The sequence below is a fragment of the Symsagittifera roscoffensis genome, chromosome 6 (genome assembly GCF_963678635.1).
Source record: "Symsagittifera roscoffensis chromosome 6, txSymRosc1.1, whole genome shotgun sequence".
NCBI lineage: Eukaryota > Metazoa > Xenacoelomorpha > Acoela > Convolutidae > Symsagittifera > Symsagittifera roscoffensis.
In genome coordinates this window covers 31023025-31048538 of record NC_087067.1, presented here as the reverse complement: position 1 = coordinate 31048538, position 25514 = coordinate 31023025, and the positions used below count along the sequence as shown (strand labels likewise).

The following is a 25514-nucleotide window of genomic DNA, read 5'->3' as shown; positions in this document are numbered from 1 at the left end:
AGATAAAATGCTAAGCTGAATTTTGATAGGACATGAAAATGTTATCTTCATTTTCAGTTGAACAAGGATCTTCACTAGTTCGTTGAAAGATCATCATCATATTACTGTTTCCAGAGAATAGAAAAGTAAATATAACTCGAGAAGAAACATGGACAACTCTGCAGATATGGTCAAAGTGAGTGATTTTGTTTTCCTCTAATAATTTGTCTAACCAGCTAGGGTTTTCATTAAAAAAATGTTGACAAGCACCTGTGTTTTCAGCACCTATAACGTTATTCTTCATCTTCTGAATTGAAATCAAGTCTTTTATTTCAATGCACAACTTGCCTGTCGAAACAAAATTTATTATATATTTAAATCCGTCCGCCTATCTCCCAATGTTTAAGCTATACCATATGTCTCATGTTCAAGCTTTCAGAAACGAACGAAATTTTGCACGTTTGAGCTGTAACGTGTATTGCAGTGCTTAAGAAACATTTCAGACGGGGCGAGTAGCAGCAAGGCAGGGCGAGAAGCAGCATGGCAGGACGAGCAGCGCAAGGCAGGGCGATGAGCGGCAAGGCAGGGTAGGGCAGCTCAAGGCAGGGTAAATAGCGCGCGACAGGACAAGGAGGACGATGTAGAGTAGGGCTGGTAGTGGCAAGGCAGCGCAGGGCGATGAGGGGTAAGGCAGGATGGGGGAGCGCAAGGCAGCCCAGAGCCGGGCGAGAAGGGTTAAGGCCTGGGTAGGACAAGAAAGCGCTAGGCGGGGAGTGGCTTGGACGTGTAGAACAGCGCAGGGCGAAGATGGACGAGGTAGGGTAGTGTAGCGCAAGGCAGGGCATCCATCTATCTATTCATTCATCAATCTAGCTATCCATCCAACCAGCAATTCATCCATCAATCTATCCACCCAACCAGCAATCCATCCATCTATCATCTTTTCATACATCCAGCCAGCAATTTATCCCGCCATCCATCCAACCATCCATCCCTCACACCATCTGTTCGTTCTTCCCACTATCCAGCCATCTATCCATTCAATCATCTATGAATCTATCTATCCATCCAACCAGCATTACATCCATCAAAACATCCAGCCATCTATTCATCCATCCAGCTTGCCGTCTATACAACCATCCTTCATCCGTTCTTCTATCCATCGGTCTATGTAGCCATTCATCTTCTGTTCATCGATCGATCCAGCAAAATATCGAGCCATCCACCCAACAATCTATCCCTTGAGCAACTTTCCGGTTTTTCCAACCATTCATTCATCCAGTCAGCCATCTATCTGTCAAAGCCTTTAAAGCCATTCATCTCTCTAGCCATCCATCATTCATGCCACCAATCCATCAAGCTACCCGTTCAGTAAATCATCGTCCATCAATCCAACCAGCCTTCTGTCAGGCGATCTATCCATCCCTTTAGCAATCTATCCTTCGCGCCAGCCAGTCAGCCATATATTCACCCAACCACTCTTGCATTACACCATCCATCCATCTAGCCACTCATCGTCCGTCTCGATTATCTATTAGCCATCTATCTATTCAGGCATCCGTCCCTCCAGTAATTCACCAATCCACCCATCAAGCCATCTACCCATCCATTCAGTTTATCCAATTATTCATCCATCCAATAAACCATCAGGGAATCCAGCCGCCCCTCCAGCAAACCATCATCCTTTCATCAGTTCTTCCAACCATCAATTCATCCGTCCATCCACCAACCAGCAGTCCATCAAGTTATCCATCCAACCATCGATTCTTACACCCAGCCTATTAACCAGCCGTCTGTCCATCCATCAAGCCATTTATGTATCTAGCCATACATAAACTGTCCATCCATCCAACCAGCAATCAATCCATCCAGCTTGCTTTCCATCCATCTATCCGCCAGCTATCCGTCTTTTCAGTCCGCCATGCATCCTTTCATCCATCGTTCATCAAGGTATTATCATTTATCCATGCAACCAGCAATCTATCAAGCCACTATCCGTCTAGCCACCCATAATTCATCCATGCAACCAGCCAACCATCGTTCATCCATGCAACCTCCAGACATCCACTTATTCAGTTATCCAACGAGCCATCCATCCGTCCCTCCGGCAATTCATCTACCCATCCATCGATCCAATGTCCATCCATCTATTGATACAGCCATCCCACCATCTAGCCATCAATCCATCCTTTTATCCAGCCATTTATCCTTTTTTTCCGGTCATCGGTCTATCATTTCTTTTTTTCCTTCAGCCAACCATGCATCGAGCATTCCCTCCATCGATCTATCCATCAGCGATCAGTCCAGCCATCCATCTATACATGAGCCATCCAACCAGTCATTCAATCAGCCATTCAAGAACTTTTTTGTTGAAGATAAATGCTGTCGTTTTTCAGGAGCAGCTTCAGCTGTAGAGGGCGCTAATTAGGTTTATATATGGATGTGGTTTATAGGCAAAAGAAATTCCAGCGTCTGATACTACGCGTTGACAACAATCATCGATTAGAGTCCCGTCAGTTCCTGGGACTTAGCAAATTCAAAGTCATGGTTTTTCATTTTTGATCGGTTTATTGTTCATTCGCTCAATTGTCATAGGCTTGTTTGCCACAACTAAGAAATGAATATATTTTTTTAATGTTTAAACCCCGTTTTGTGTATCATTAGTGTTTACTATATTTGTTTCAAAGCTTTTTTTTGGAATGTTTGTGTCGGCCGGCAATTTTCAGTTTGAAATTTTTATTTGGTTTGCTTTTTAAGCTGACTCTATATATTTTCGGCCTAAATTGCTTCGGTTTTCGTTTCAACGACTTGGTGTTTTTTTGAAAAGAAACAATGTTTGCATCCCCGCCTCCGGAAACACGCAAAAGTTTCAATCTTTTTGCGTGTTTTCGGAGGTAAGGGTACAAAAATTATGGTTGCCTTCAGAAAACTCACCAATTCGATACAAAACCGAAAACTTTTTGGCCGAAACAAGTTTAAAAAAAACAAGCTAAAATAATTCTTGACCATTTTAATTTGGCTCAACCGAGTTTACCCAAGTTTTTTCGGATTATTGGCGCTCGATAAATATGTCCAAGTTTTTAGTCTCTACCTTTGATAGTGTTGCTGGGCATGCTCTCAAATTTAACATGACTTTGTGTTACGGGACAACAATATGAAGCAATGTGTTGCTGGGCATGCTCTCAAATTTAACATGACTTTGTGTTACGGGACAACAATATGAAGCAATGTTTTTTTTTTGTAATAATGTTTTCGACATCGTTTCCTTCGTTAAGAGTCGATGAACGTAGTCGTGATGATTCTTTTGTTCATTTTCAGGAAATATCATTCAAGTGCTTTTATTAAAAAGCAGCCGAAATTTTTTCGAAAATTACAAAAGTGGAAATGGTGAGAGGAAACGTGAACGCTTTCTAGTTAACAAAGTGGAATTAAGTTTTAAGGTTTCCCAGCGGAATAAAAACTTTACCTACTTTTGCAGTTTTCTCAAAATTAGTTAATTAAACCAAGAATAGCCAATCTTAATTTGTTCTTGAAATATAAAGAGCCTTAGGGCTATTTTTTTTCATAGAATTTCGAAACAGGAAGTTTTTTCAAAAACAAGTCAGGTTTGATTAATAACCAGCTATTAAGTACAGCCAATGCTAAGGATATTAACAGACTATTATATTACAAATAGCACTTTAGCTTCAAGGTATCATGGATCTGTAGCGTAAAGGTAGGGAAGGAGACCTGCAACAAAATAGAGGGTTCGAACCTGGGCAGGGTCGAATGTTTTTAATGAACTTTTTACTTATACTAGCTAAAATGCGTCCGCTCTATAAATTGAGGCACGTTATTTGGTAAGTTTCTTTTTTTCAAATTGACTGGTACTGCTAATGGGTCATAATTGGCTTGCGTCACTTAACAATTATGTCGACTCATAATTGGCGTGCGTCACTTAAAAAATATTGTAGACTCAAAGGTTTACTCATTCAGCTTTTCCCAGTAGTGTTATCGGTCATATTTCGCTTGTGTATGCGAAGTGCAACTTCGCCTCTGTGTAACTATTGAAAAAAAGTTTTGCTGTTTTTTGAAATTGACTCCTTCGCGTGGCTGGATTTTTCAAATCAGCATTTTTGCACTATAAGTGCGTTAGTGAATGGTTACTCTGTGAAGTGTGTAATTTTGGAAAATTTGGTTTGCGAATTTTTTCTGTGATTTGGGGTTTCGAGAAAAAGGTGATCCTACTGATTTTGGCATCTGATCATCGATTTGGCTACAATTGTTACTGCTGTTTGATGTATGAATTGATGATCTTGGTGTATGAATTGATGATCTTGGTGTATTTCAGGTGACGAAGAGTGACGATGAGATAGTGTTGATGAGTAATGAGGAGATCAAGGAGACATGGCACCAGCAGACAAGATACCTGCGCTTTCTGGAGCACCTCTCAACCGCAGGTTAGACAATCTCATTCAATGTCCTAAAGAAATTATCAGTTATGCTCAAAAATGTTCAGCGATTTCTAATTTAAGCACTTTAAGTCGAGTGAATTTTTTCTGGACGTGAACAAGGGACTTTTTAGGATAGCTTATCGTCGGCATGGGTCACGGGTGATTTGTGACGTAAGGAGATAAGTTCGTCAGAGACGTCACCGAGTGCAAAACTCCACGATAAATCATCCTCGTCTATCATTTGAAATTATTCCTCGTTTTATCGGAAAAAAGCAAACAAATGCGAAGCTTAGCTAACCAAATGTTGATCATGATCAGTTGAAACGAAGGAGTTGAAATGAATGAAACCTGACTAAATTCGTTTGAAAAGACCAATTTCAATATCATTTTGACCATAGTTTTGATGTTTTCTTTTAACTAATTCAGAATTTAAATTTCAGAGTCGATTTCACTGGAGTTATTCACCATTTTGTATAACTCTAAAGAAGACGTAAATTAAAATCTGCCGCGGAGAAATTAAAAGCTCCTTTGCTTGTGTATTTGAAACTCAGACGTCTCTACATAGAGTTCAATATGCAACGAAAAACCAGGTCTAGCTTGTGCGAACTAATCATCAACTCTAGGGTTACCCGACAAGGTGCTCGGAAACAAGGTTTTGACCAATCCAATAGTTTAATTAAATTGTTAATTTCCCTCTAGTAAACCACAGCATATACAATCAGCTAATTTTTTTTAGGGTTTCAGCAAGCAAACAGTTTTAATATGCCTCTTTGTAAAAGGCATCTTGCGAGAAAGGGTGCTGTTGAGCCGCGCAGGTTCTGTTGAAATGATCAATTACCGCCAAGGCACTTCAAAGAAGGAAATTACGAATTTTTTGTTTTTCAGGAAATAAATGCAAGAATTAATTGCAGATTAGATCAATTTTTCAAATTTCATTAAAAAAATGCACACTTCCGATAAGCAAGGGTAGTGCAATCGGGTGCTATGCTTTTTTTTTCCGTAAAGAGCTGTTCACAGTATGAAAGAAATGGTAATCTTTTCAAAACCACCATGTTTTGTGCAGTGTGTAGTAGTTGCATATTAGGTATCGGCTTTGGGTTCCTTTTGAGTGTTTTTTAAGAGTTATTTTTCTATGCCGAAAACTTCGGTAGAATTTGGGGTCTGGAAGAGGTCGGCTTTCATTTCGTCAGTTTATTTTTCGAATGTTTTTTAACCAACTTTCTTTGGTATTATATGGGGGTGATTGATTACTAATATAAAATTTTGAAAAATTTTAAATCAATTTTCAAGGCTCTAAAAAGAGAAAAAAAAATAAGATAAAAAAGCTTTCAATTTTTTGTTTGTTTTTGTCCTCAGTTCAGATAACAGAATTGGTTCACACTTTTGTTGTTTTTCGTTGTTCGATCGGTGTATTTAATTCTTTTTGTTGCAGATAAAATAGCTCATTAGCTTTTGTACATTTATCGTTAAGTTTGAGTTTTCCGACATTTGATTGTTTAAGTTTGTTATACATTGGATTCTGACCCTTTTCTTAAAAGTAGCTATTTCATGTGAGAAAAGAAGACCTCGAAAGCGTGAAGTTCCACATATCAGAATTCAATCGACTCAAAATTTTCAGTAATTTTGTTCCAAATTGCTAGACGCTATTGTTGTTTTATTTGAGTTGATGTCTGCTACTTTTCGTGGCTAACTTTTTGTATTACCTCAGGTTAAAGTAGTTTAAATGTGTTAAAATTGGCATGAAATAACTTTTAGTTTTTTTTGTCAATTAAAAAAAACATTTTATATTGTATATTTAAATGCGACTGCCAATCTACCCATGTTTAAGCTGTACCATATGTCTCATATTTAAGCTTTCAGAAACAAACAAAATTTTACATGTTTGAGCAAAATTGCAGCGCTTAAGAAAGATTTCAGCGCAAGGCAGGGCGAGGAGCAGCAAGGCAGGGCGAGTAGCAGCAAGGAAGGGCGAGAAGCAGCAAGGCAGGGCGAGAAGAAGCAAGGCATGGCGAGAAGCCGCATGGCAGGGCGAGGAGCAGCGCAAGGCAGGGCGATGAGCAGCAAGGCATGGCAGAGCGAGGAGCAGCAAAGCAGGGTAGCCCAGGGCAGGGCATCCATCTGTCTAGAAATTTCCCATTCAGTCATCCATCCAACCAGCAATATATCAAAACATCCATTCAACCATCCATCCCGCAAAGCAATATCCATTCTTTCAGCCATCCATTCATCCATCAATCTATCCATCCATCCAACCAGCAAACTATCCATCAGGCCATCTATCCAACCAGCCTTCCAGCCTGCCATCTATACAATCATCATTCATCTGATCTTCCATCTATTCAACCCTCAAACTTTTTTCCGTGTTTTCCAAGCATTACTCCAGTCATCTATCTATCAAGCCACCCATCATCATGCCATCGATTTGTCAAGCAACCTATCGTCCGGCAATCCAACCAGCCTCCAGCAATCTATCTTTCCAGTGAGCCATATATCCATTCAAACATAACGCCATCCATGATCCATCCATAAAGCCATCTAGCCATGTATGCATCTAGCCACACTGTTCATCCCTATCTATCGAGCCATCCATCTATTCAGGTACCCAGACACCCTTTCAACCGGCCATCTACCCAGCCATAAATCAAGCCATCCAGCAATAAAACCGTTCATTCATCCAGCTATTTATCCAACCATCTATCCATTAAACAAATCATCCATCCGGGTAGCCATTCATCAAACCATAAATCAAACCATTATCCCTTCGTCAATTCTTCCAACCGTCAATTCGTCCCTCTCTCTGTCCAAGCAGCAATTCACCAAGCCGTCCATTTTAAGATCCAGCTATTTATTCATCCATCTATCTATCTAGCTTTTCATCAACTGTCCGTCCATTCAACCAGCAATCCATCGCACTTCAATCCAATCAGACTGCTTTCTATCCCCTAGCGAACCGTCTTTCCTGCCAGCCATGCATCCATCGTCCATCAATCCAACCATCCATACACCAAGGCATTATCATCGATCCATGTAAACAGCACTTCGTCAAATAACTATCCATCTAGCTTTCCATTGGTCATACATTCTAGCAGATATTGATCCATAATTCCAGCGTCATCCATCCGTCCCTCCAGCAGTCAATCGGTACAACCATCTGTCCATCCATCGATCCAACCATCAATTCAGCCAAATATCCATCTATCTATTTGTCCAGCCATCCATCGCTCCATCGAGCCATTGCTACAGCCCTCCCTCCATCTAGCCATCCCTCCATCTTTTTATCCAGCAAGCCATCCATCCATACATCAGTCAAACATCCATGCATCCATCCAGCCAGCCCTCCCTCCATCGATCTCATCTGCAATCAATCCAGCCATCCATCCATACGTCAGCTTTCAATCCGTTCAGCCATCTAACCGGCAAGTCATCCATTCAGCCATTCCAAAACTTTTTTCCGTTCAAAATGAATGCTGTCTTTTTTCAAGAAGCTGCAGAGGGCCGATAGTTAAATTTATTTTGATTTCCAGATATTGATAGGTTTTCGGACCCAATCGTTTCTTAAATTGGTTCAATGGTAGACCTTTTTTGTCTTTTTAGCAACATTATTTTGATTGCGTTTTTTCGATTGAGGTTTTGTTCAACTTTCTCTTCATTACAACTTGTTTTTGTTTGACTGGAGTTTCTGTTTTAAGGAATGAAAATCGGCGTTCGTTTTGGGCTTCAGAACTTCAAATCCATTAGTTTATTCTGAGCAGCGTTTCTTTCATGTTTCTACATCTTTGTTTGGTTCGAAATTTTCTATAGTATTTTTTTCTTTCAGCAAGAAGAATAATTATTAGATTGTTTTTTTTGTTATTGTTTTTGAAGCTTGTCAATTTCAATAGTTTGTTGTTTCTTGAAGGGTTCCAGGTTTTTTCGGATTAAATGTGTTGCTGGTTTAATCTTACTTGTTTTGATTGGTGCAAAGTAATACAAAATTTTCTTTAAAAAAAATCAGAAATCAGGCGGAAAAAAATCAAAATTCGTTTTTTCCAGCAATGTGTTGTTTTCTAGTAGTTTCATTGCGTGTATTCTGCCTAGCTGGCCAATTTGAAACGTCAGCTGAAGTCGAACTGATTTTGTTGCTTGTTTAATTTTCGAAAATCTTTTCCAACATTTTTCCATTTCAATTGGTCAAAATTTTCCAAGTCTCTAAAAACACTTTTTTGGCGTTTTTTTTCAAAAATTTGCCAGCGGCGCAGATTTTTTTGAATTGGGGTCTATATAGTGTTTTCGGAGAGCTCATCAAATATTTTTGGTCGGCCTAGAAAAGGTCAACATTTTTTTGGAAAAAGTCCGACCCCCCCCTCGAAGATCCTAGATCCGCCCCTGGACAGATGTATGGAATAACTTGACTTCAGTTAAGCATACACTGTCCATATGCTAAATACCAGAGAACAAAACTGCTCTCAAAAAACATCGCACATTGGAATAAATTATTATCAGTTAACCAATGTGCGATGTTCTAATTCTTTTTGTCAAAATCCTTTTTCTTTATGAAAATTTATTGCTCTGAATTTCGTTTGCTTTCTTCTCAAAAGATAGATGCACACTATATAAATTGTATGCGCTGTTTTACAAATTTCTAGTCTTTTCTATATTCTTATGGATTGTTTTTGTAGGAATGATTCCAATGTCGTTGGTGTTCCAGTTTTAAACAGTTCTCGGGTTGTATATAAGAAATAACACGCTGAAGTGCTCTTTTTTTACATGTACTGAAGTTTCGATTAGGCATTTTTTCTTTTTAAGTGAAGAAAAACGAAATTATTAGTTTTTTTTATTTTTTTTTCAAAAAGTCTTTAAATGCTCTAATAACTACTTCAGTGCATTCAAACATTTTAATACACTTACATATATTTTTTCAGTGATTCGAATCTCCGCTGAGTGTCCGTGGAAAAATTGTCTAAACAGTGCGATTTTTTTTGGTTTTAGTTTTGCTTTCCTTTTGTGTTCAGTTGATTTTTTGGTTGAAAGCAAGGCAACCTCCACTATCAATAAGCAAGTGCTAAGCTCGCAAAAAAAAAATTGATTAAATTTTTGTTTACAAAATGGACTTGAAGTCTGATTTCCCAGCAGCCGAATATAAAGTTTACCTATTTTTTCTCTAAATGGTATAGCTTCTGAAAATAGGGCTGGTCATAAGTATTCTTTAAAATAAGAGTTTTGAGTGATTTTATTTTTTTTCTTCAAAATTCGAAGGTTTACCCTTTTCAACCATCTGTTGGCTACATTTCTCTTTTAGTTGTTTTGTTTTCAGGTAATCTGTTAGGATTATTGAAGTCTTTTAATTAATTACGTAAAAGTATTGAAGTCTAAAGCTAATTTTACTGATAGTTACTGCTTCGCGATTTCTGTTGAAATCCTTTTTATTGCTTGCATTTTCTCGACATCTCGTGACGGTGATATTCGTTTGATTGCTTCTGTTCGAAAATTACGCTTCTGTTTTAAAACTATCTGGCTCGCTTCTTTGTGGTACCGCTTTTTAGTTTGGTTACAGATGTTCGGCAATTCATATATCGTGTTACTAACTTTTTCGAACGGTTATGATGGCCCTCTATATAACCAGGCGTTTTCGGGAATGTAAATGATGTTTCCTGCGTTGAAAATATGTTCAACGAATTGGTTTCTTCCATCTTCGATAGTTTTCTCGAAATGGCAACTGAAACGAAAGAAGGCGCTGAAACTTTTCATAATTAGTATTAAATTGTGTTACGATTTTATTATGCCTTGTGGAGCTTCGTTTTAATTGTCAGTAAGTTTTTGACTACTGCCTCGCTCATGTCTGCAGTGCGAAGGTGGTTGATTAGATTCTTTAAATTTACGATCACTTTTATTATGTGTGGTTATTTTATATGGTTGATAAGTAAGGCTTATTGATGTTTAACTTGCAGTACTGTATCAAACTGTACAGTGATATGTAAATTTGAGCACAGATAAATGGAGCAGTAGTGGAAAAGTACTGAATCCTCGATGGAACTGTGCTTATTTGTTGGCACTGTAATTTGTTTTTGCACCCAGCTTTGCTTCCTCAACCATTCGACCACTTCCTACGCACCCAATACTAACCTAATTTTCGATTTCATTTTTGCTTTTGTAGTAAGCTTATTTCGGCTGCGAAGTTTTATTCTTGTATGCCCTGTGTTAATAGTATCTGTTTTCTCCTGTTCACTTATGTATTCCTAAAGTTTTTATTTCCACAAGATCGTCTTATAATTTTAAATATGAGTTTAAAAAGATCAGATACATGTAAATCTCGAGCCAAAAAGAGTTTATCTTTGTCCCGAATTTGTTTCAGAGTTTCCAACTTTTTAATTTTGAAACAATTCCTCCACACGGATCTTTGCTGGCTTTCTAAATTTATTGAGTCGGTCTTTTTAGCCGTGCCATAGATCAGTATACTATATTGGTATATTGGTTGAATTACGTTTTGTATATCTTGAGGAGTGTAGAGGTGTTGAAATAATATATGAGTTGATAGATCATCGAACAAGGTTAAGCTGCCCTTTTCAAAGTTTTGTCGCTGTGTGTTTCATCAATTATTAGACCTAAGTACTAATGGGATCTATTGTTGAAAAAATTTTTTCTTTTAAATTCTAAGGTGGCTGTCTTATCATTGTTTATGGTAAGCTTATTCTCCAAAAACCAATTTTTAACATTTTTTGTATCACAGTTCACCTGCTAATGATTTCCTGTTTAAGTTGTTTTTTTTGCAATCATCAGCAAACAGGACGACTTTACGTTTGGAAACTCATTTTTATGCAGCAAAAACAATAAAGGACCCAGGACTGAACCTTTTGGTACATCAAAGTAGATTGTTTTAGTGTCTGATAATGAATTGTTATAACAACCTTTTTTGTTTACGATTTTCAAGGTATGACCTCAAAAGATTAAAAACTTTACCTCGTAAACCATATAATTCGCCTTTTTCCAGTAAGACTTTGTGATCAACTGTGTCGAACGCTTTTGTATGAACTATTATTGTACACGCGGAGCCAATATAATCTTCTAGATTATCCACTATGTGTTCAGTGAGTTCTAAGATAGCATCAACTCTGCTTTTTTAATTTAGGAATCCGTACTGACATACTGTTCAGAAAACTTCTCAAGTGATTATTTATCATTTTTTCGAAGACCTACCCCATAATTGTAAGATGAATTATAGGTCTGTGAATACCATAATCTGACAATGTGTCATTTTTATGAATTGTTTGAACTTAAGCAATCTTAAAAAAAGAAGTATAAAATGATAACTCTACACATTGATTAAAACGGCAGCTCAGTAGCGCAGATATAAACGGGATTTTTTACTAGGTTGTAACTATCAAGGCTGTTTTCTTCTTCAGGTTTAAAAAAAATTACTTCATAAACTTAGTGGGGTGATATGCTTTCAAAAAACGTGTTTTCTTTCTCTACAACATTTTTAGACTTTGTGATGTTGTATTACTTTTGATTACTTTCTGGCTAATTTCAATAAAAAATTGTTAAACTCTTCTGCGCTCAGAATGCTGTGTTTTGATCTCCCTTCTGCTTACTTTTTTCTTATTTCACCTTATAACTTTATAAAATTTCTCGAATTTTTATGGCTCTTGCTTTCAAGTTTTCTCGCAAAGAAAGAGTTTTTGATTTTTGACCAGCTTTTCGATTTTTTCGTTAGTCCTGGAAAGTATTAAGATTACAATCACTCTTATTCTTCAAGTGTTTCTTGTATAGTTTTTTGTTTTTTAACTCTCATTTTTTGATTTTCGCTGTTAAACAATTTTTCCTATTTTTTTTGATTGGGAGCTTAGGAATGAATTTTTCACAAGTAGACCGGGTAGCTTTTATGAGATGAAAAAATCAATCATTCACATTTTCAGTATTTTTTCAAGTTATTTTTTTCAGTGGTCTGTCAAGCGCAAAGTTAAACTTCAGCAAAATCTCAAGGTTATCCAAAACGTTCCAGTTATCCTAAAATTCAAGATGGTTTGTAAGCAAAGTTTTGTTTTAAGTTAGAAATGGTGATTAAATTTCTACCGCCTCGGGATCGGCTATACCATGACTATTGAATAAAAACTGGTAAAAATACATCTTTTGCTAACTCGCTGCTTTAGGTCATTCGAGTGCTTTCACTTTTCAAGAAATTTAACCGAAACAGTAATAGGCTGTTTTCAAGATTAGGAGAGTCACTTGTGGACTTAGACACATTAAATTTCATGTCTCAGCATCAACAAGTGTTAATTTTGTCAGTGGTCTGTCAAGCGCAAAATTAAACTTCAGCAAAATCTCAAGGTTATCCAAAACGTTCCAGTTAATCTAAAATTCAAGATGGTTTGTAAGCAAAGTTTTGTTTTTAGTTAGAAATGGTAATTAAATTTCTACCGCCTCGGGATCGGCTATAGAGTTGTCTTATACCATGACTATTGAATAAAAACTGGTAAAAATACATCTTTTGCTAACTCGCTGCTTTAGGTCATTCGAGTGCTTTCACTTTTTTAGAAATTTAACCGAAACAGTAATAGGCTGTTTTCAAGATTAGGAGAGTCACTTGTGGACTTAGACACATTAAATTTCATGTCTCAGCATCAACAGGTGTTAATTTTTTCAATGGTCTGCCACAGAGCAAAATTGAATTTAAGCAGTCTCTTGGTTATGCGAAACGTTCCAGTTATCCCAAAGTCAAGATTTTGTTTTAAAGTAAAGTTTTGTCTTCAGTTAGAAATGGTGCTTCAATTTCTATCGCCCCGTGATCTGATGTAGTTGTGTTGAAACATGACTAACGAATAAAAATAAGTAAAAACAAATCTATCGTTGACTCGCTGCTTTTCATTATTTGAGTGCTTTCACTTTTTAATTAATTTAACCTAAACAGTTATAGGCTGTTTTCAAGATTAAGAGAGTCACTTGTCGACTTAGAAACGTCAATATTCATGTCTCCACATACAAAGTGCAGATCTCCAAGCTGTATTTCCAAATCCAACTGATAAGCTTGTTATTAATTTAGAAACTTACAATTGTCATTTGAGGTACTTAGTAGACAACAATTAGGAAATTTTTCTCTCCTATGTTTCGCATAGAATGGTCAAATTTTGCGTTTCGTCTGAAGTCAATTCTTAAATTTTATTAGATGAACTACCTTCGCTTACGTAGAAAGCAACAATTCCCCCGCGTCTGTTCCTATTCACTGCTTCTATAGATTGGTGACCTGCCAGTTTGTAAGTATTAAAATCCATATAATCTTTCAGCCATGTTAGTGTGCGGCGTTTTAGTCTTTGGTTACAAAAAAAGCTCTAAGGAACCATGTTTTTGCGTTAATGAGCTAATGTAATGAAAAAATATCAGCTTCAGGTTTTACTCTTTTTTCCGAATTTTTCCTTGTTGTTTATACGGCCAATATACTTCTACATTGTGAATTTTGATATAAACTGCTCATATTTTCAGCAATTTTTCGTACTTTTTCGTAATCAGTGTTATTGTACTTTAAAGTGATTTGATCAACAGACTGCTGAGAATCGCAATCCGACTCAAGTACTAACTTTATCTTACTTCAGTCAGTTTTTTTTTAGAGTTCATTTAATTGGTTTTTTTTGTTCAACTATAATTGCTGAGAATCGCAACAATTGTTTTTTATCTAGTTCAGATACTTCTAACTTTGGTTGCTGCAAATTGCAAGCAGGAAAAGATATTCACTTTTGGACGAGCTGAATTGCTAAAAATCGCAACTACACTCAAAAATGATAATCGCGAAAGTTAACAAAAAAACTTCAGTTGCAATACTTTTTTTAATTAGTTTTCAGAAAAACAAAAAGGAATAAAACATCATGAAAGACAAAGACAATATGTTTAAAAAGCAGTTGCTAAGAATCGCAACTACTCTGAATTTTTTTGTAAAAGAAAATGTGTTTAGAAAAAAAGACAATGTGTTCAGAAAGCAGTTGCTGAGAATCGCAACTACTCTGAACTTTTTTGTACCCCGTTTTTAATATAATCGTTAATTCAAACCATTAGAAAAAAGCAAAAGAAACAAAAAAAGAAGAACTCGTTCGCTTCAAAGCGAACTGCAGAAGTTGGATTTGTCTATGGATGAGAAAAATTGGAGAGAACAAATCAGCTCATGAGAAAATGACAATTTCCCGAGAGCAGATTTTATTCTTCATTAGAGTTCATTAGAGTTGGCATGCTTCACTTTTCCGAGTTGATATTTTGTTTCTACGTTGGAGAATGTCTAGCATACAGTTACAGGATTCTCTCCTCGTTTTCCATTTCGGATGCACCTAAAAAAGTATTGCAACTGAAGTTTTTTTGGAGTTTCCCTCAATCGAACATTATATTGGACTCCGGCCGGCAGCATATTTTATTTAAGTTTTTCTCTTTAGGAGTAAAGATTTTGAGCACATTTTTGTTGGCTGATTTCGCGAAAAAATAAATTTTTGTCTGATTGAAGCAAGTTTTACCTATAATTGGAGGCAGCTCAGCAATTTAAAAGTTAACGAACTCTAATTTTGTATAATTTAAGTAAAATTTTTTCTTCTCTAATGGTTTCGTCTTATGTCACATCGGCTTAATCGCCTTGTTGCATCGGTTGAAAGACAAAACAGATTTAATGCTTTTGTGCGTTTCAAGAAGGGTGACGCTTATAAATTTATATTTCATAGCTTAATTTTTTTGACAACAATTTTGTTTTCGAATAAATGCCCTTGTAATTTTAAAATTAAACAAAATAAATTTTGTATGTTTTTCTCTTTCTCGCTCAAACGGTTTTGTCTTATGTTTTATCGACTAATTTTCCGTTGGTAGGGCACAGTCAGCTTTCAGGAGGGGTATTGCATATAAATTGTGAGTTTCAAAACTTTTTAAGTTGAGCGGACGTCAACCCAAATATTGTCAGCGAATATAACGCTCGGTTAATGGCTGAGAATGCTGTTTTTGTTTCTCTCAGAATGAACATCATTCAAGACAAATTTTATAAAGTTTTGTAGACGTTATTTTTTAAAGCTTTTGTAGTTGCTTCCGATAGCTTTCAATGCTAACTATTTGTTTCATGGTAAAAGTGTTTGTATGGCAAGGAAATCTTCTTTTTCGTGATACTGTTCTCTCTGTATCACGTCACCATATCCTGCAGGCCGTAATTGTTTATTTTGTACCTGCACTAAATGACGAATCAAAGAAACTTGCACAACAAAGGGATAACATCAGATTAACAAATCCATCAGATCCACTTTTAAACGACTTAAACAGAGAAATCATGTCTAAAACGGCCAAAGAAAAGGAAAAAAATGGCGGGAATTCCTCCAGAATTGAATTCATCATATTCATCTAGCAAGTTCTGCAAAGTCGTCCGATTGTTAAATGGCTCTAAGTCTGGTAGGAACCCACCCAATCAGTTTTAGTGACAAAAAGATTGTGAAGGCGGAAGACATTGCAAATGCTTTTAATGCACAATACAATAATTTGAGAACTCACAAAGCTCAAAGAGTAACCAAGCTGAAAGCTCTGAAACTCAGCTTAGCTGACTGTTTGCCTTTTATACCACTCAAAGTGGAAAAGTGCAGTAAACTGATGAAACCGTCAAAAGCCCTAGTACCAGACGGTCTATGTACGGTTCATCTGAAACTTAAGGGCTCGGTAGTTATTGATTTTTTAACGGACATTTTTAGCCGCTCTCTATCTCTTTATATCATACCTCAATTATGGAAAAATTCAGTTGTTTCTCCTCCCTAAACCAAATAAAGACCTCAAATTGAAAGAATCTTACCGCCCGGTATCGATTTTAAGCCCAGCTGTCAAAATTTTAGATTCTTTAATTCACCCAACCCTCACTAAACACCTGTCCAAAGCTGACCACCACTACGGCATTATCAGTCACTGAATTTTTTTTAACAGTGACGGTTTCAGACAACTAAGGCCACCCACTAGAACAGTTTTGGCCACGCTCGACTTATCTAAAGCTTTTCGACATGGTCTGTCATCAAGCTCTCTGGGATCTACTTCATGACACCAGTGTAACGGGAAGCTTAACTATATGGTTATCAAATTATTTGAATGGTCGCCAAGGGAAAAAATTTTTAGGCAGGCTCTGTCAGTATCCAGGATTGTTCGCACAGGTGTCCCACACGGCTCAGTCCTTTCACCCACCGTTTAAATTTCACGTTTATATGCACCATTATCACCCCCCCCCCCCCCCAAAAAAAAATTAAATTAAAATAGAACGCAGACTACTTTCACCCCGTCGTTCAGTCATACAACTTTCATTCCTCTGTTTTCATCAAACTACTTAACAAAAATACACCAATTTCTTACGTCCAGATATCTTGTTTTTTCCTCATCAAAAGGCTCCGCAAGCCTTTTTGTCTCCTTCAAAAAGGAGTTTAATACTGGTCCCCTTGTGAAAATGGACAATCCCCTCTTCCTTTAGAAAATCACCTCAAAGTACTTGGTGTATTCTTTGATCCATCCCTTAACTTCGCAGATCGTGAAGGCCTTATCGACGTCCAATTGGGGTCAATCAAAAAAGACACTACTGGTAATCTACAAGGCTTTGAGACCAATTTTAGATTATGCATGTAGAACTTGCGGCATGGTCACGTGCCGCCAGCTCTACATCTTTGAGCAAATTTCAAGTATCTCAAATTTCTACTCTCCGCACAATAACGGGTTGTACAAAAATGAGTGCTCCATTTTAAATGCTGCTAAACATCATCAACTTTTATCTGCTCAGTTCAAACTGAAAACATATATTCTTTTAAACCCTTTTCTTTTTTTTATCTCCAACACTCTAAACATCCCCGGAATATCCGCCTGCCAATACAATCGATTTTAAAACAACTGCACGCTAAAAGTGTAGAGCAAGCTATTGCAGATTCTCCTCACCCAAAAGTACTACCGCTAAATCCCCACCCACCCCCCGATATCTCATCTTCTGAAGAGTCGCTCCCTCGTGGTACCAGGCGAACCCGTGCCCAATTAAGATCCGGCTGTAGTCCCTTCCTAAACACTTGCCTAAGCAGAATAGACCAAATGTCACCCCAGACTGCCCTCACTGTACTTCTCCCCTCAACTTCTTTAACTGTTCCAAGAACACCACTACTCTTACCCCAATTGACTTGTGGCTTCGGACGACCGAAGTCGCAAAGTTTCTAGGACTCGGTTTGAGCATGCCTGACGCGCCCCCTGGGGGCTAAAAAACAAAACAATGGCCGATGCGCCGCAACGCCACATTAACTCAAGTAATAAAACTTTGTTAGCCTTCGATTGCAGCCAGGTTTTGGCTGGCTTTTGGATAAGATTGCATTGAAAAAAAAAGACTGCATGATTGCATGATTCAAAAATGTATAAAACTGAATATTCGACCAAACAGGAAAATAATAATATATATAAATAAACTTCAATCCAAATTATTGAGGCTTCTTTTTTGTTCTCAATAATCAGCATTTGATTTGTGTTTCCATTTGCTCATTCAATTATTTTCGATGGCCAAATTTCTTGTTCTTTTATTAAATCCTCGTCTCTTTTTGCCCTAAGTTCTCATTCGGACTGTTACACTCTAATACATGAAAGTGTTTCTAATCTCCAATTTTTCTGAGTTGACCATTTTGCTCCAGATTTTTGGGTTTGTTCACTGTAAAACTGTATCGCCTCTAAATTTGGCAACGTTTTCCAAGAAGGTTGCAAATTGAACCAAGCATGCTGATACTTTTTATACAACGTTTTTGTTCTATCCCTCCTATAATGCAATAACTTTTTTTTATAGCAAAGAATATTTTATGGATTTTAACCCGAGATAATTCTTCATATCTCGGTAAATTTTTGAGTACAAACTACTCTGCGCAAAGAAAGAAATTTTTCAGGTTTTCATTCAGTTTGGATTAGAAGACGATCTGCAGTTGATTCTGCTTTTTGTACATCTGCATAACCCTTTGGGACATGATTCTCTCTTCTGATTCTACGCGAAAGCGAGCTTATCTCTGTTTGGGGAGGTTATTTAGTATTGTTATCTCAACTAGCTTATTCAAGCAAAACATGTTTGACTATTTCGAATAATCATGGCTGTTTTGACTGACCATCATCAGAGTGAAAAAGAAAATAGGACTTGGTTTCTCCACGCAAAATCAGCTACCTAAAGTAGTCGGACGGAGTAAATAGATATATCATAATGAATCAATAATTCGATGGTCTCTGATTTTTTCAATCAAATCGAAGATGCCTTTTGTGATACCCTGAAAACAGCAAGTCGTGTGGTTTTTTTCAAGTATGAAAATTAATGGGATATGAAATGCTCCTTGAATGGTTTTACAATTGATATGACCTTTTGGCAAACTCCAACATGTTGTGTGGCACTCAGGAGATTAAAACTCCCGGATTAACGTTTTTACCGGCAAATAAAGTGTAAATGTCAAAATCAAACAAGGATAGCCGATTGCTGTGCACGTATTGACCGTAATAAAAAAACAAAGAATAGCTTGCCTCGATTTTGTGCGTGGTGTGAGAAGAGGATATGAACTATAGACTAAAAATTTCACAGTAGAAGTAATTTACCTATATTTGACAACAAATATCCTCATAAATTAATTTTTTTTAAAAATAAAAAAGAATTTTATTCCAAAAAGGCGGTTGACTAAATTTCAAAAAGTAGTTTAACTGGAGTTAAATTATATTTGATGGAATTAGACCAAGTATCTTAGATTTTGAGCAGGTTTTTTTTTCTCGACAATGAGAAATTTTATAAATTTTTCTGACATTTTCAAATGTTCAAATGACGACTGAAAGGGCTTCAATATGATATATAACTCATCCCATTTTTGTTCGTGGACCTAATCTTGCGTGGAAATTTAAAAAAAAACCTGAAACTGATATGTTATTTATTTGCAGCTTTCACGAGGGAAAATAGTGGTTTGGTTCAATTACCGATATGTTTTATAGAGGTGGCTTATTTAAAGCCTTCAAAGACAGCCTGTCGTAAGTGAAACTGATTATAAAACGTCGAAGCCAGAAGTCGAGTAAACGGTGTAAAAATTTCCGCTCATAATCAATTATCCGTAAAACCAAATTTCAACTTTTGCAGTCTTCTGCACTATATCCACGTATAAATTTCTAAATGAGCAGATATCTAATTTGCATATAAGTGGGATTTTTTTTGAAAAATTACCCCTATTCAAATTTATTTTTCATGGTTAATATTCTGACTGTATTTATTTTTAATTTCACATCAAATACATTTGCATTTTTTCAGTGTTAGATTTCCCAGCGAACTAAGTTAACTATTGATCCTTTTTTTATCAAATTGAGTTAGAAAAATTTTCAAAAAATTGGTCATATTTTTCGGTCTCCTTGAATTCATTGACACTTAATGTTTAGGAAAACGTAATTATAACTCCTCAAGGGCCCTTTGCTTCCTAATCTAAAAAGGAGATAATTAGAAAATCTTGATTTTTTTGTTTGCGTAATGAGCGTGGTCGGGCCATTCTGTGCAACTTGCTCAACCACTACTATAATGATTTGTTTTAATCATTGTGATAAGTTTCATTTAGGTGAGGATGAGGCCAAACGATGCGAACAGTCTGTGGATAAAGCTATTCAACAAGCACAGGTAATATGTTGTCCTTCAGATATGACAGAGGAGTAGGTTAAGAGTCCTGTTCCTTAGCAGTATGTCTGGAAAGCTATTGTTTTCTTTTGCGGCTAGATTTTTGCGACTTAGGTCGTAAGGTAAACTCATTAGTTTTCTCATTTAGCCGCAACAAGAAATTGTAGTGCTCTGAATGCAGTTGTAAAATATGATCTGTGATTTTATTGGATAAAATTTTGTTGGTTTTTTGAGATATTTTTAGTGGCTATATTTTATTGAATGGAATACAAAATTCAAGAAGCGAGTTCTTATATCTGGTTGCGAATCGCTTTTTAAATCGTGGGGGCAAAAAATATTTACTGTTGTAAGATCTTTAATATTTCTTTTATGTATTCTCACGTCTCCAGAGCATACGTCTACATTATGGGCTTTAAATTGTAAAATTTTACATGGAATCGGCTCAAGTTTGGGAAGTATTTTTGCAGGCGGAATTGGAGAGTATAAAATCGGGCGACGTGACTGTAAAAGAGCAGCCGGACAGTGATTCGCCAGCTGACGCAAAAGGCACTCTGAAAGACCCCTATGTGAATTTACTGGTGCAGAAGCTGAGATCGGACCTGAAGGAACGAGAGAGTAGGATAGAGAATTTGACGGCAGAGCTAAATGCATGGCAGCTTACTTCGGCTGACGGGTTGGTGGTGGCGCTTACGATTGAATCCTTATTGTGAAAATGGTTCATAGCAATTTTTAATACAAGGGTTGAGCTAAGAAGCTCTTACAGACGTGAGTGCGTTTCTCTGACAATTGTTTTGATCAGCTGTTAGGAAAATAGACGACAAACAAATGAGACGAACAGAAAATAATTGAATTTAGATGAAAACTTGCGTGAAAATTGTTAAGAGACTAAGATTAACTCTTGGTTGAGTAAACACTGATTTTCTAACCGCAAATTAGGTTATTAAGTCTCAGTTGTATATTATATGCATTTCAAAAGTGTTCTATACTATTTCGATTTGACGTTTTATTACCCTTACGATAATTTAGCGACACGGAAAAGTTAAACTTGTTTTAAATTGCTTCATAATAATTTCAAAATCAACCAGCTATCCAACGCTTATGGCGTTTAGGTAACACACCTGCTTGAGACGAGAAAGGCTTTTGGCTCAAATCCGGCCGGGATCTGTTTTTTTTAACTTGAAAAATTCAGCTTTTTCGGATTATGGTCCGTTTGTTTATTTTTGTCGACTTAGTTCCTGTAGCAGGTACTCTTTTTCAAGTTTCAGCTTTCTCCTAAATTTTGAAAGTCATTTCCAAAATTCCGCTGGTTGGGGTATATGATTCACTAGATTTTTTGCGGAATTTCAGTTTTATTTAGCAAATTTTTAAATAAAAAAGATATTAAATAATTTTTTTGAATTTTTTGCACCATCTGTTAATATGCGGGTTATTTATTACCCGTTAGTTTTCCATTGTAACCAACTTGTCCAACAAAATTACTGAACAATTTTCTTAAATCTTCAATTTCGTCAAACAACAATCAATGTGGGCATTTCTGAATTTCAATAACCTGTTCTTTTCAATATTTTGTTTTTATGTTGATTTCAAATTAAAGAACTGCGGGTTGGTATAATTTCGTTTTTTTTTTCTCAGTCTTTCTCTTTTTTGTTTACTCGGCTACAAAATGTTTCGGTTTATACCTAATTGGTTTAGTGGCATTATATTTCGCCGTTGGATGAGCGAAACAAATTTCCTATGTGCGTGAGTATTGTAAAGTAATTTAGTTTCTATTTGAATAGAAATGTTTAAAAATTTTTCTAATGGGTGTCGGTATGTTTTTTTTCAAGTGATTGTTATTCAAGACAAATGGAGACAATGATATGAAAATTTTGGTAGATCTAGCTTTTCTCGACATTTTTTGTCTGCTCTTTTGTCTTGTCATATTTCTGATGTATCGCAAGTGCAGCGAAGATCTGCTTCATCTCGGTTGCTCGATTCTTTGATGTTTGTGTGAAATTCAGTTTTTATAGGATTGTCTAATTTGCTTGTATCATTTCCTAGGCCCCATTTGAAAACCCTTCCAGCCGAGATCAAGATTCTGATTTTTTAATGAATGTTCTTGGCGTTGAAAAAAGTGGCCGAAATTGAACTATGTTTTGTTCATATCTTTTTTGTATCTTTTTTAAAAATCTTTATTTTTTATATATTAAGATTAAATATTTTTTAAACCTTACTTTTTTTTGTTTACCTGAATATTCAAGTCTTTTTTTGATTCCGTCCACTGCAGCTGATATTTTAAGATAAAATATCAAAAACTCGAAGAAAATAAGTATTTGCAATGATTGCTGCTATCAGAGTCATATGTGCCAAACGCATAGCAACTGGTGATTTTTTTCTATTATATGCAGTAATTTCAGCTTCTACTTGTTAGCTTGAGGCTGTGCATTCAGTTGCTCTGATTTACAATAGAAATGAAGAACTAGTCGTTAGAGTGTGATGTTTGTTGCAGGAGTACAGTGGATGAGAAGAAAGCGATGGCCAAGTGTCGTCTGCTGGCCAACGAGAACTGTGAGTTGGGAGATCAGGTGTCGGAGAGCAGACTGTCCCATATCAAGGCACAGGCGGATGAAGTCCAAGCATCATTTCTCGAAGTCACCCGCGACATGCAGGGTACGAAAATGCTCACATCCATAGTCCTAATTTCTTTGAGCTGAACAAGTTTCTCTATAAGCGATTACGCTCTGAATGTTTATAATTTTGTATAAAACAATGCATCAAATTTGGTAATTATAAAACTTAAAACAGCGTTGTTGATACTTTTTCTCAAAAATTGACAACTCCAAAGACACAAAAAAGAATGAATTTTATGTAGTTTTATATAAGCTATGGACCAGCTATATGGATGTACTCATATGTACAAGTCTGGCGCGTACTCATATGCACAAGTCTGTTGCAGATAAAATTTTGTTTAATTTGATGACCATTTGTCTTAAGATTTCGTGAAAGGATTGTATTTTGGTTTTGCTATGCAATGATAAGTAACGAAACACCCGAAGAAATTTTTTCCCCAAATTCAAATAGATTATTGTATCAAAGCTTCATGAAAAGTTTCTTGCGGAAAGAACTGATTTCGCAACGTAGACCAGAAATTTTTGTCTTTGCTACTTTACATAGCCTGTTTCATGAGTTTTTTGCGCAGCCCTAAGCTCTCATATTCATCGTCTTTTGAAACCTGAAAAACTTTAGTGTGTGCGGACGTGACAGGAGAATTGGAATCGGACTTGACTGCGTTGCAGGGCACCCTCATGCAGTTGTACCAGTCGCTGCGCACCAAAGGAAAGGCATCATCAGAACTGCTGGCCAGTCTCGAATACAACCACAACAGGGCATCTTCTTCCTCGGCATCCGGAGGATCCAGATCCAAAGCCACGCCCAAGTCCAAAAGTTCATCTGGATCCAAACATTCAGCATCCAAAAATTCAGTTTCCAGTATCAGCATTGATACAAATTCTGCCGGAGTTCCAGGGGCTAAAGCTAACGGGAAACTGACTCCTACGGAAAATTCTAGAAACAGTTCCAACAGTTCGAATCCAGCTGCAGAAATGAGTTCTCGAAATTCACGAGCTGACAATGGACCAGTTTCGAAACGAGCAAAAACTTCATCGAATGAGCGAATTAAAACTTCCAAACATGATAAAGATAAACTTTCTAGTGAAAAGCAATTAGTTGGCAATGGCTCTCTGGAACCTTGTGACAACATTAGCCCACCAGGAAAACAAGGCATCCGAAATAACAATGACGAAAATATGGAAGCCTTACATAAGAATGATAAGGCTCCGGAAAAACTAACAACCGTGCAAACCAATGGGAGCTTAAGCCAAGATTTATCAGCTAACGGAAATGCTGAAATTGAAAACTCCGACCTTTCAACTCGAAATTCACAAGAGTCGAAACCAATTACAAATTGTGTTTAATCTTAAATATGAACTCTCCTTTGTTTCGGTGTAATGTGTTAGCCTTTAGTCGCCTCTACTCCTTATTTTGTTTCGTCGTCATGTATAAAGCGCGCCGTTTTGAGAATCGATTATATTTGAAATGCTGCGTTGCGCTTAAGTTATTTCAGCTGAAGTTTTTGATGACAATAGGACAAAGGGAGTGCTGTGCTTTATTATATCATTCGTTTTATCTTTTTTCTCTGATTGAATTCAAAATCCCCTGAGTTGTTTTTAGAGGAGGAGCATAAGTTTGTCACTTTCTGGCGCAGCCGAGGTGATGATTATCTAATAATCTTATGAGTGCTGATTCGAAATAAACCGTGCGCTTTTTGTTGCTAGGCCTGCTCTTCTAAGTTAGCCATAACATAGTTCAGCTTAAATAACCAAGCTCCGAATTAGGCTTCTGGCTGGTTGACTGAAAAGAAAGTAAGTGGTCGATATTCATTTTCGATTTTGACAATTAACCAAAACAAGACTTCTCGTATATCACAGCAAAGCCCTGAATGATCTAACTGCCCTCTATCGTCGATCACAAGCTTTTTAGTACAAAACCTTAAAAAATATATTTTTAGTAATTAAATTTATTACCTCACAAGCTATGTTAAGTACCAATTGAAAGTTTTTGCGCGTAGTAACGTATTAGTTAGAGCAAATTGCTGTCTCAGTTTAATTTGAAGGATTTAATTTGAAAGTTGATTAGCAGTGAAACAATTTTAGATTTGAGCTCCATGCAACAATATCAGATAATGTAAAAAATTCTATCTAAAATGCTCATTTGAAAGTTAGAAAATTAATTATCTAAAAACCACGCCACTCATTAATATTCCGCATTTCCTCGAAACTCGAGTAACGCTGGTATATCAGAGTGAAGACTCGAAAATTCAAACAGCCTCTAAAAATGTTATCGAATAATTTTTGGTAAAAAAGCCATAAATTTGGACAATGTCAAACATCAAGTGTGGAAAATTGAATAGTACGCAAGTACTACGATCGATTTGCTTGCTTAATTAAAATTGGAACGACTTTGTAGTGCGAGATAGTTTACCAAGCATGAATAAATTGCGATATGCTTTCAGTTTCAGCATCTTAAACAAAATCTTCACTGCGCGCAAAAATTAGTCCAGAGCATGGCCAAATTGCGAATTTTCAAGCCCTCAAATAATCGAAGTTGAATAAATCTTTTTATATTTAAAACCAAGGAGATGATTTCTAGAGTGGTTATGGACTTTTTCCGCATACAACGAATATTTTAATCACCCAAAATTAACTTGAATAAAAACTGCCTCAATTATAAGTATTAATAATTGAGTCAACTAACATGCAATAATTACCTAGTAAAGTACAAGCCAGTGTTTTGGTTAGAAACTAGTGAATCATACGAGATTGGCGTCTTAAGGAACTCTTGTTTTGCTTATATTTTAAGGTTCCGAGCTCAATTTTTTGTAGAGATTTTAAAGCTAACGCCAACTTCGCTTTTTCGAAACTCAAATCAAAAAAATTATTTGCTTTTTTCAATTTGCAGAAAAATATTTT

General features: G+C 36.5%; 1 protein-coding gene across 1 annotated transcript; it reads left to right on the top strand.

The window, feature by feature from the left end:
* Positions 1-6: 6 nt before the first annotated feature.
* On the top strand, positions 7-24205 carry LOC134847706 (pre-mRNA-splicing regulator WTAP-like). Its single transcript, XM_063864881.1, has 6 exons — positions 7-175; positions 4310-4418; positions 19952-20010; positions 20475-20680; positions 22496-22656; positions 23233-24205. The coding sequence occupies exons 1-6, from the start codon at positions 149-151 to the stop codon at positions 23958-23960; spliced, it is 1290 nt and encodes a 429-aa protein (XP_063720951.1). The 5' UTR covers positions 7-148; the 3' UTR covers positions 23961-24205.
* The last annotated feature ends 1309 nt before the right edge of the window (positions 24206-25514 follow it).

Bases quoted from the DNA above. Each gene is read 5' to 3' on its own strand.
- LOC134847706 (XM_063864881.1), top strand. From the start codon at position 149: ATGGACAACTCTGCAGATATGGTCAAA. The intron at 20,681-22,495 runs GTTGGTGGTGGC...TGTTTGTTGCAG, and splicing joins CAGCTTACTTCGGCTGACGG to GAGTACAGTGGATGAGAAGA. The intron at 22,657-23,232 runs GTACGAAAATGC...GAAAAACTTTAG, and splicing joins AGTCACCCGCGACATGCAGG to TGTGTGCGGACGTGACAGGA.